Source organism: Antedon mediterranea, chromosome 10, assembly GCF_964355755.1.
Source record: "Antedon mediterranea chromosome 10, ecAntMedi1.1, whole genome shotgun sequence".
NCBI classification, from domain to species: domain Eukaryota; kingdom Metazoa; phylum Echinodermata; class Crinoidea; order Comatulida; family Antedonidae; genus Antedon; species Antedon mediterranea.
Window position 1 is genome coordinate 13,347,901 of NC_092679.1, and position 12,470 is coordinate 13,360,370.

A 12,470-nucleotide genomic window follows, 5' to 3' on the forward strand; every position below is an offset into this window, starting at 1 on the left:
ATGTTTATTAAACTCGACTCATCACACTTACAATTGTTTTAACCTTTTCTTTTATCTTTCTTAAATAAATAACAATAAGAAGATAATACATTTGATCATTGTCGTAAAAAACTACTTAATATACTTTACTGTTACTTAGCTAATAATAAGTTTAGGCTACCGTAGGCCTTTTATTATGCTCGAACAATGTAGGCCCTACTTAGCTATCCGGAATGATATCATGATTTTCCATTATAATCAGTTGTAATTAAAACACTATACATTTTATACATATGTTGTCTATTACGACAATCGTTTCATTTTAGAATCAAAATTACAGATGGTGGTACGTATAAACGACTGGATCATGAATGACGCATCAATCGAGCCAATACGCTTTGCTCCATTTTCATACTTCATAATTGAGTATGATCATGGAGGCATGAAATTATTCTAAATTTACAATTTATGGACTTTCCACGATAGACAGTTAGGCCTTAAAATAGAATGCGGATATTTTAGAGTCAACGCCTATGCTATCCGCATTAAATAATATCTTGTGTCTATTTGCTTTTACTATACGGACCAGTTTTCAGGAACCAAATTAGTACGACTACATATCATTTGAGTTCTCTACACGGTAAGATTATTTATGACATGAGTTTATAAGTCAACAAATATCAAGGTATTTCACTGAAGACTTTGAAGATATGTAATGTTTAAAATGTAATTATATTTAATCAACCAGTCGATCAGGATTACGACGTTCCGATGTTAACGGGAATATATACAAATTCATTGGCACTCTCGTCACGAAGACAACATTCTCTTTCTTATCCAATCAGCATGCTGACTGGATTCTTTCACAAACGAAACTTCCTTCCGCCAATCGTATAAAAGCCTACTTGTTCCGAAAGCGACATTTGACAAACTCGCAATCCTGTTTATCTTGAAAAAAAATGAGTTAGGCCTAGGTCGTCAAGATAATAATCAAAGTCAAATCTCAAAATGTTCAAATTGGTCCGATCGAGCTGAAACTTGGAGAAAACAATCTTGAGGACAGGGTGAGTATAAATCCGATATCAAGGAGAACACCATAAAAGGTCATGCGATGTACAGATAAAGGTAACATTTCAAAATTGCTCCGATTGAGCTGAAACTCTTGATCAATAGTATAATTCATGGAGTGTTGAAAGTGTAGGGTCTATTGAATATAAGTATCTCTAGTTCTTTTTCTTTATTTATATTTTCTACATGGCATGGTAGGCTAGTTCATTAACATAGAATATATCATCCTTTGACTTTACATTTACATGAAAACAAATGTATGCGATTCCACTGTTACTTATTATTTGTGTTTCTCTCTGCAGTGTGGCCGCCTTATCATCGAAAAACCATGGCACAGTTAGAGATTGAGCTGCGTGAATTTCCATGCCATTTCATTTGGAAGCTTGAACAAAAATCTATAAAGCAATTTCGATCATTGATGGATTCGATTAATGACTATATCAACGAGTGTCCTGCTATGAAAATTGAGAGTTTACTGTTCAAATGTTATATTTTCTATTCAGATTTTAAAGGAAATATAGACAAAAATAAAACTGATGCAATAACGTGCATTAATGAAGTGCGTAGAATTTTGCAAGATGATTTAAGTGAACAACCTTTTAAAGATGGATACTTGGCAATAGCCCTTGCTATCGAAGCTTGGCTCAACCGTCACAACAGAACAAAACTGGCCTCCAATATCACAGAACTGCGAAGACTTGACTCAAAATATGAAATCGACTCGAGTGAGCGTAATAAGTTTACAGCAAGTATATGTTCAACAAAAGGATTTGCCCTGTCACGTGTAGGTATGATTCGATATCCTGATAGTATTAAAGAGCTTAAGAAAGCAGTAGACTTGTGCCCAGAGGTTGTCGATTGGCAGTTTTGCCTTGGTAAAATGATATGGAGAATCGGTAAAGCATCTTCTAGGCGACATGTAACAAATAAGGACATTTTAGAAGCCGATCGCATTTTTCATAAGGTTGTAAGTGAGGATCGAAATAATAGCTACGCACTTGCCATAATGGGAGAAATAAAGCGAAGGAGGGGTGCAATTGAGGATGCAGAAACCCTATTAAAGCGCGCTCTCGGAGATCCCATGCAAACCAACACAAAAGTTCTTGGTGAGGTGGCACAGTGTTACCGAAGAATGAAAAAGCATTCCAAATCATTGGAAGTTTTACACGTCGCTGTTAAACGAAAACCAACTTCTTTCATATTTCACCAACTCCATTGTGTGTACAGAGATATGCGCCAACAACAACCACCCGAAGATTATCTTCAAAAGGCAATTGATATGAATCCATCTAATATGGGTGCTCAGTGTGATCGCGCTAAACAATTTTTTTCGAGAAATGAGTATGACAAAGGACGAGCATACTATGAATGGATACTAGATAATAACCAAAATGACCCTGAAATAACAATTGAAACCACTTACATGTATGGAATGTCTCTAGGTAACATTCAACATTTTGAAGATTCAGTTGAGAAATTTGTAATGGTTGTAGATAAAGCTCTTGAACTAAAATTGGACGATGATCCACCTCTTTTCCCTCATGAAATTAAATGGATGGTAGATGTAGCTGCCGAGCGAGTCAGAACATTTTATAAACGTAACCTAAATGAAAAGGAATCTCTTTTAAAGTTGGCAGAGTTAGAGATAAAACTTGGCAATTCAAAAGAAGCCTGTGAACACTATAGACATCTTTTGATAATACTAACACAAGATAATGAAGATACGAGTGATCTTGAATGGAAATGTCTTGAATACTTAGCCGAAATAAGCACTAAACATAGGAAGATGGATGACGTCGATACCATCGTGAATAAAATGGAAGAGCTGAATCTTTCGAATTCAAAACCTGAAATACTGGATAAGTGCAAGGAAGCACTAGCGCTTGAGAGAGGCAGGGTTGCTTTAGCTGATGGTAGAAACAGTGATGCTCATAAACTGCTTATTGAATCGGTAGAATTTGGTAATATAACAGGAGCAAAAATTCTTCTTGGTGAAGTCAAAGAGATGGACAGAGGAAACAGAATCTTCTACATAAGTTGTGCCCACATTGATATTTGTACTGATCGAAGTCAAGATAACAACAATGAATTAAGAGCTGATCTTGAGTCAGTGCTTTCAGATGATACTTCAACAGTAGGAATTGCTTTGAAAGACTTACGAGACACACAATATAGAATGGAGCGTAATATTCTGCAAAAAAGTTCACAAGTTGCAACATTAACGAAAGACGTAATTCACAAATGCCGAACTATTCTTAATGAGACAATGGTGACATTTAAAAATCGCCACTATTCAAACAAAAAGACATCTTGTGACTACCAGAACCTATATGATTGTCCTTCAGAGGATGTAGAAGCCAACCTAAAATAAAAAATTGAGAATAATTGGCCCAACTTCGACAACCAATTTCCAGATTTATTTAGTTTCCTAGTTTCTGTAAGTAAAAATGTTAAACATTATTTTAGGCTATAGTACAATATAACCGACAATACATCGGCAATACATAATTTTTCTTTTTTATTACGTACAAGACTCGACAGACGCACATTTGTAATCAATAACAATTACTGTATACGGATAAAAAGCCTGTACAATGTAATATCCAAATATTATTTTATGAAGTTATTATTTTTTTACAGATACAACCAGCTTCAAATCCCAACGCCAATAATTGGATGTTCGCTTTGATTGTCATGGATAACAAACGTAAACATGGAACACAATTTGGCGATGAACTAAATGTAAAGGTTTATTCTGATACGTTAGGTAATATGTCAAAACAGGAGTTTACTACTCTATATGTGGCAAGAGAAGCGTGTGACAAGATTCTAGATATATTGGAGAACTTTTATAAATATTTGTAAGAAGTAGGCCTACTCTGATTTTTGTATGGAAGCTTATTTTTCAAAAACTAACTAAAATTATTTTCATAATTAGTGATATCAATCAAAGAGTTTCATTTTTCGCAATATATACATTCTTTGACATGATTTACTAAGTAATTTATCAGTATTTGTTATCCAGTTGCTTTTTTTTTATCTATTATACATCTTTATATTTGTATTCTTCTAACCATATTTGTTCTCCGTTTATAACAACTGAACCAGAGGTACACATTTTTTCATAGTCAAAATAAGAACTTCTTCCGTGGTATACCCACATTAACAACTCTTTCATTTGACATAGTATCGTTAATTTGACAAATTGTGGCCTGAACTTAAGGTAGCCATTTTGAAATATATTTGCATTAATGTTCATATTGTTTAACTTTTTAATGAGTAATTCTGACACTACAGGGTTAAATGCACTTGAAAAATCAACATTAATGATCTAACATATGACATGTTGTTGTCTAAGTGATTATATATGCTATTTAAATGAACAACCAGAACAGCATCTTCAACACTACGTCGGCTTGCTTCTTGATTAGTTGAGGTGCTTTACAAATCAAGTTCATATAAAACTAGATTTTCTACTTCTAAAAAGTCAATGGGTTCTTTGGTCCTCATTAAGTGCGCGCACACTTGCCAAAGAATATCTTTTGAAACATGGAGCAAAACATTTTTCATCATGAACCTTAAAAAGATAATTTAATATTTAAATTAGCCTATATTATATATTATGATTTATTATAATTAATAATATTTAAAACAAAATAAATCTCGAAGAAACAAATGTATTCACTTTAATTTTAATGAAAGAAATAAATGTTTATTTGATTTGATATGAACTTTATTGTTTTATGTGTGTTTTTATCCATTTCAATGTTTCCGAATTAAAAATGAATGAAGTGTAAAATAATCTAATAAATTCAAATTATTGAAAAAGAATTGAAACACAAGTGCTCACCGCCCGATATAATAATATAAGGCATAGCTTGGTACTCCAAATTTAAAAAATACGCTTTTTTTATTATCTACCACTGACCATGCGAACCGTCAATCCCTTTTGAGACTAGTCTACAACACTAGAGATTCATGTTTAATACATGCTCCCTGCACTACGTGTACGCGTGTAGTATTTATTTCTCCTTTTTACATGCCCACACACTATAGGTGTGTACAAATAATAATTTAGCTTTTATTAATTTTCTGAAATTTTGCTTGATGACATCCCTACTTTTCCCGCCACGCCTTTAGGCATCAAAATAAGAGGCTGGACGGAAGCATAATTATGAAACTGAGGCTGAACAAAATGGGAAGTTTTAAACTCGTACTGAGCATACGCAAACCCCAAAGCACGTCTGGGAGAAGAGTCTATGAGACTATGCAGAATATCAATACGTCAAAAAGTCGAGCGGCGTTTTTTGTAAGAAATATTTCTTTTTATTCTTTATTTAGGAACAAGCAGAATAAACCGGATAAAATCATATTCCACGCTGTTCGTTCCGTTGTGTATTTAAATCGCGTTGTCGTCCGTTACGTAAAAACAAGTGTGAAGTCTAGAGCTTGGTAAAGTCTCATAATAAAAATTATGCCCATTTTTATCTAAATAGGTGGCGCCATGACTTTTTAGCAAACTGTTTGTTTAGTTTATAGCTGGCGCATTTTAGTCGAGCGAAAGACGGAGGAAAAACGAATTTGAAGTTATTTTGTGAGATTATTATAAATTAAAATGGATATTTTCAGCTCTGAATTTCAAGAACCTAAAAGAAATGCAGGCCCTGGCTTTGTTGGTATTAAGTTTTGTCAAGAATGGTTAGTTTACACTCTTTACATCTGCTGAAGTTAAGCTGGCTAGCCAACAACAGGCTGACTCCACTAACAATTAATGAGAGAGCGGCGAAACCACCAAGGTCGTCCCGTCCCAAGAAAGAGTTTCTCCCTACTAGGCTAGCTAGGCCTACTCCTCTAGCCTATCTAGGCCTATTGTTTCAATAAAGTTGGTATATTGAAGACCTGGTCAGATGTGCAAGCCAGGGCCTATGCCCATACTTGGAATTTTGGCTTGTTTACTAGCTAGCTACTAGGCCTAGCTAGCCTACTAGGCTAGGCCTATATTATACTAGCTAAGGCCTAGCCTAGGAGGGCTATATAATAATATTAATATAAGCTTCTGCCATGAGTTACTCCATGCTTCTGCTTAATAATTAATAATAATTCCTGCAAGTTAAGTGGACTAGGCTAGCTAGACCTACAGTATTAACTTAACAAATTAACAATCATGATACCACATGGAGGATGATACTGTATGTAGCATTTTCAGCTGATTTTCGGACACTGTGCGATGTGTCTTTAATTTTAAGTTCTTCTTAATTAATTCACTAGGCCTAGTAAATTTTATGACCCACTATGCGACCCCCAGGAGAGGTGCATCATTGTCTGATGAATTCAGCCTTGCATCAAAAACTTACCTGTAGTGTGGGTCATACAATAAACAAGTGCATAAGTTCAAAAAGATTTGTTAAAAAGCATGCCTAGGATCCCCTGTACATTTTTTGTAATTTCTTAAAAATACAGGTCCCGTAGCACATTGGCCTATAATCTACAGCTGTTATCATTGACAACTAAAATGTATTTTGATCCGTTTATAGTAACAATATGCTGTATCCAAAAGAAGATAAAGAACATAGAATTCTACTGTATGCTGTAAGTATCCTACTGTATGAATTTGATATTTATTTCATTTCATCACATATAAAAATAGAGATGAGTACCATTGTCATGGTAAAAGTTGAGTAGAAATGAAACCGGGACAACCATAACAAGAAAAAAAGCTTTACAAATAATGGTGCTTTAAAAAGAAATCAGTAATAATATGATTTTTTGTAATAATGTAAAATAGCAAACTGTATTATTTATGTTGTACAATATCTGTAGCATGTAACTAATAATAATTTATAAGGATAAAATTTAAATATTTTTAATTAATAAGAGTTAGAGTTCCAGAAGAGATAAATTAGAAATAATTAATTTGTTATCACCTTATTTGGTTGTACAATGGACATCATTGTCTGCGGATTATTATAAAGGCAGTAATTTTACTCTTAAAAGAAGCGAGACCAGTTAGTTTGTTTGCGATTTTATTTGCAATTGGACTACAGTATTCTGATTGGTTCTTCATCAATTGTTTTTACCTGGTATGAACCTAACCCTCTCGGGTCATTCCATCTCAGTTCACCCAAAAAAAATGGAATTTTAAACCCTACCTCTTCCAATTTTGATGAAATTTGGTATATGGGTGATTCATAGCAATTAAAGCCAAAATTTCCAATTTTAACTTTATCGGACCAACGGTTTTTGAGATATCGCAATTTAAATTTTCGTTTTTTACGCAAAAAAAGGCGCGGCCGCCACGTTTCAAAGAGCTGTATCTCGGGAACTATAGGTTCGATTTTAAAAACAAAGGTATTTTTGTAAAGGGGAGACCATAAGGAACCTAAATATACTAATTGTGTGTGTTTTATGTTAATTTTAAGTTGAATAAAACTTTGACATATATTTTGACCTTGAAATTGACCCCGTGGAACACGCCCGATTTGTTGGTGACTATCACGAAAAATGTAGCCCTACGTGTCAACTACAACATATAAAAAAATTGGAGGGGTTTTTTTGTTTGTTTCCATGAAATTACAATTTGAAGTTGACATACCTCTTCCTTTTAGTGTATTTTTGGTGTTGTTATACTTTATACACAGTGTGAACACTAACTGTTAAGGTGTCTTATTGTTACGCTTTCTCATCAGGCCCACTTAAACAGTAGATATATTTTGATATGAGAAATACTGGGTAACTCACATACTTTTCAAATCAATTTTGACACATAGTTTAGTGTCCTTACTATGTTATTATGCACATTAACATATGCATAATAAGTGATTGCAGAGAACATACAACAGTTAACTGTATAGGCCTTTTTAAAGGTTGTCATCCCCTATTTAAAAACAAAACTACCAACCATGAAAAAAGTTCATTATTTCACAGATGGATGTGGCAGCCAATGCAAAAACAAATATAACTTTATTAACCTTTGCCACCACCAGGAAGATTTTGGTTTAGACGCCGAGTGGAATTTTTTCGCTACATCACATGGCAAGAGTGCATGTGATGGCATAGGTGGAACAGTTAAGAGGCTTGTCACTAAGAGAAGCTTACAGCGTTTGACTGAATGTCATATTCTCACATCTCTCAGTATGTTCGACTACTGTGTAATTTTTAATTTTTATTTTATGTCTTTAGGCAATGTGGCCAAGGATTACCAATAGTGAACTAATCAGTGTCCTATCAGATAGGTGGTAATCCCCCTGATACAGGGGCTATTGTGTGAACCAGTTCACTGGGGTAACCCCTACTCTTTTTCGAATAATGAACTGGGTTCTTTAAAGTACACACAGGTTATAACTGTGTACACTGGACCTACGGTTTATAGTCCTTATCCGAGAAGACTTGTTCCACCACCAGAACTAGGAGCGAGTCGGCCTCGAACCCTTGCCGATGTTGTTCTTGGCTCTTTAGGTACGGTAAACGGCACCCCTGCCTTAACCGCTCGGCCATATGACTCGCTCATATGGACATTCCAGGCATCAACTTTTTTCATGTGGGAATAGATGAGGTATCTACTGTGGAAAAAGAAATAAAGCCAAGATTCAACCTCACCCAGACCATCAAGGGTACATTACAATATCATCGCTTTGCTCCTGTTTCTCTGGCACAGATGCAGGTCTACAAACTTAGTACCCAGATAAACCCTCCGGATGTGGTTGTGATTCAAGAATCTTTCAGTGATGAAAATTAAATTGTTGCTGATACACAACCCACCATTATTAGACTTCAGAATTTTGTGTGCTGTAGTTATGATGGTATCCCATGGATTGGTTTGGTTGTGGATGTCTCAGAAGAGTTTGGGGATTATCAAATTAAATTTATGCATCCTCATGGGCCAGCGAAAACCTTTTATTGGCTGTCCAAAGAAGACTGTTGTTGGATTCCTGAATCAAATGTACATTGTATTATAGCCTCTCCGTTTATAAAATCCTCTTCGACTAGGAATTACAGTATTTCCCAAAATGATCGCCACAACATTTCTAAATACTGTTTGAATTGGCCAGATGACAAGGAGTAAAGGCCAGACATAGACAATTGTAACATTATAATGATATTTAGTTTGTAAATAAAATTATTTTTGGAATACATCAAATTGACATTGAAGTAATGCATGGACAGACACCAAAAATACACTAAAAGGAAGAGGTATGTCAACTTCAAATTGTAATTTCATGGAAACAAAGAAAAAAACCCCTCCAATTTTTTTATATGTTGTAGTTGACACGTAGGGCTACATTTTTCGTGATGGTCATCAACAAATCGGGCGTGTTCCACGGGGTCAATTTCAAGGTCAAAATATATGTCAAAGTTTTATTCAACTTAAAATTAACATAAAACACACACAATTAGTATATTTAGATTCCTTATTGTCTCCCCTTTACAAAAATGCCTTTGTTTTTAAAATCGAACCTATAGTTCCCGAGATACAGCTCTTTGAAACGTGGCGGACGCGCCCTTTTTTGCGTAAAAACCGAAAATTTAAATTGCTATATCTCGAAAACCGTTGGTACGATAAAGTTAAAATTTGAAATTTTCGCTTTAATTGCTATGAATCACCCATATACCAAATTTCATCAAAATTGGAAGAGGTAGGGTTTAACTCATTGGGTGATCTGAGATGGAATGACCCTCTCATTTATCTCAATACTAATAAAATAATATACCGGCGGTAATACTATTACTAAGAAAATGAACGCCATGGCTAGAGACACAGCAGCTTCTGACTGCTAAGTGTGTAGATGGTATTTCTAGACATTAAAATAATAACTAACAAACAACAAAAAGTATTGTGCAATGAATAAAACACGCAATCCACAATTTACAGCACTAGACTGTGTACTAATAAATAAAAAATGTTTATACTGTATAACTGTACACTCTAAATTGAATAAAAATGTTGTTGAAAAGATGTAAAAAGATGTATATGAAATGTTTTAATTATCATTATACTGCATATAAGTTTGTTTGTTTGTTTGTTCATTTTTATACTGGGTGACCTCTTCAGTCAAAGACTGATCTCCCAGAGGGCCCAGTTGGTGATCAGTGGCTGTGATGTACTAATACACCGGGGTAACCCCCTACTCGTCTCGAAAGATGTACTAGGTTCTTTAAAGTGCACACAAGCTAGTTGTGTACACTGGACTGGACTGGACGGTTTATAGTCCTTATCCGAGAAGACTCGTTCTACCACCAGAACCATGGAGTGAGTGAGCCTCGAACCCTTGCCGATGTTATGGCTACGTAATTACGGTTCCACTGTCTTAACCGCTCGGCCACTCACTCTCCGAGTCCATTAGTAATTTTTTTTCTTTATTGATTTTTTTAGTGTGAACTAATTAATGTTTGTTTTATTTAAAGTGTAGGAATTGTGATTACCAGCAAGAATCTGACAACTCCTGTGTTTATGTGAACAAGATAACACACGAAATAGAGTAAGTAAATAATATTTAATAATATACTGTAAAATTCACTTCAAGATCTTTCACTGGTCAGTGTTTTGCGAGGTCAATGTACACCCACACACAGCATTTGTTAGTATACATATATATTTCCTCTTTTGCAGTTTTTTATCTTAAAGGGTAGCTCCGGATAGAAAGTTTATTGTTTTTCTATACAATTTAAACCATGGCATTAATATTGATAATAACCCCACTTATTTTGAAAAAAGGCTTATTTCATGATGCTTGTTCTGCTTTACAGCTAATGCAAAATAGCTAGGCTTATTATCAATATTGTTGCAAAGGTTTATAATTTATAATAAAACAACCCAGAGCACCCATTTACCTGCAGTATTAGACCAGACAAACATAAATTTGCACTGTACATTTACTATTTTACAGTGAACTTACACAAATAGTGGCCGAGGTAAAAGATGACCCAACGTTACCAAGAACAGAAGACCATCCATGTCCCAAATGTGACCACAGACAAGCAGTTTTCTTTCAGTCTCAGACAAAACGAGGAGAGGTACTGTTGGTTCCACATTTGACCGCCCTTAATAACTACAGTATTTGTCCAACATTGAAATATAGATAGCTTTCGGTTTTTTTTTCCAGGTCAACCAGTATTTCGTAGGCCGTTGCCTGGACCTAACCATCAAACCTGTGAATAGCGAGGGCACACGTCCCTTATATCTCTGCATGCACACAATGAACTAACGTGACATAGTTTGATCGTCGGTCGTCACAAATCGACAGCTCCCTACTGTCCTACTAGGTGTTAGTTATCCGTTCATAGGCAAACATACACAAAATGCTCTATATAAAATAATGTCTAGCCTTTAGGAGGGGACCAGTGGAACCCCATTGAGTGTCCCCTTAATATAATTGTCCCCCGAATAAGGGTTGGTCATACAGTAGCATTAAAACATATACCTCTGCTCATTTATTTCATGGGAAAGTGTCCACTGTATCACCTCTATTGTATAAGCACCAAAATAATATCTCAAATTTCCCCAAATATAATTGACTGTGGTAATACTGTATTATAAATGTTAATAGTATATATTAATATTGAACACTTTAATTTTCATTTGTAGGAGGGAATGCGCCTTTATTATGTATGTACTGCACCTGACTGCAAACATCGCTGGACTGAATGACAAACTATGAATATGTGTATACTGAATATCATTATGTTGAAGATCCAAAGAGACACTATACTACTGTTTTATTGTACAATATACAACATTCCCTTTTGGAAAATCCTATTTAGGTGATGCCTCTATTCAAAGGACACACCTATTCAGAGGAAAACGTTATTAGTGGAAATTAGTTGGGAAACCCCTATTCAGGGATCATATTCCCATGGACAGTCACCTATTGAGGGGACATTTTGTTGGTCTTGAAGGTGTTCCCCATTAATAGGGGTTCAATTGTATATGCAAACATTTGTATGGTTACTCAATAACATTTGTTAAGGATTATAATGTATTAACACTGCAGCAATCTGTATGGTATAGTTCTCAAAAATGTTTGTATGTAGAATTTTTTATTAAAAACTAAAATGCACAAGTTTGATGTTAGATTTTATTTGTCTACTGACAAAATTCCATTTTCACAAAGACAATGTTTTGTTTTTAACAAGACATCCAGTTTTAATAAAGCTATAAACACGCATTAGCTTTTACAATTGCTTGCTTTAAATACTGTAGTTTATTTTAAATTAAAAAAGCAATCTGAAAATGGGAAGGGTAAATTAAACAGACCAAGATAATTTTGATATTATAAAATTGAATATGTACAAAATGAATACTATATTTAATATCATTAACCTTAATAATAAACTGGCATGTTGTGCTAAGTTGTTTATGTAGAAAAATCAAAGATATTCGGCCAACAAATATAAATTCATTCATATTTTTACCGTAATCTTCAAAC

General features: G+C 34.6%; 2 protein-coding genes across 4 annotated transcripts; both read left to right on the plus strand.

The window, feature by feature from the left end:
- The first annotated feature begins 510 nt into the window (after positions 1–510).
- Positions 511–4,743, plus strand: LOC140060841 (uncharacterized). 3 transcript variants are annotated; one of them, XM_072107196.1, is made up of 3 exons: positions 511–619; positions 1,350–3,484; positions 3,688–4,743. In XM_072107196.1, exon 2 carries the CDS (start codon positions 1,376–1,378, stop codon positions 3,416–3,418), a length of 2,043 nt encoding a protein of 680 aa, XP_071963297.1. In that variant the 5' UTR covers positions 511–619; positions 1,350–1,375; the 3' UTR covers positions 3,419–3,484; positions 3,688–4,743. The 3 variants fall into 3 exon arrangements, with proteins under 3 accessions (XP_071963297.1, XP_071963298.1, XP_071963296.1); XM_072107197.1 differs by having other exon boundaries at positions 521–1,043; XM_072107195.1 differs by having other exon boundaries at positions 521–3,484.
- Positions 4,744–5,599: 856 nt separating this feature from the next.
- On the plus strand, positions 5,600–12,109 carry LOC140060027 (DNA-directed RNA polymerase II subunit RPB9-like). Its single transcript, XM_072106063.1, has 5 exons — positions 5,600–5,745; positions 6,582–6,636; positions 10,450–10,523; positions 10,932–11,058; positions 11,630–12,109. The coding sequence occupies exons 1-5, from the start codon at positions 5,663–5,665 to the stop codon at positions 11,690–11,692; spliced, it is 402 nt and encodes a 133-aa protein (XP_071962164.1). The 5' UTR covers positions 5,600–5,662; the 3' UTR covers positions 11,693–12,109.
- The last annotated feature ends 361 nt before the right edge of the window (positions 12,110–12,470 follow it).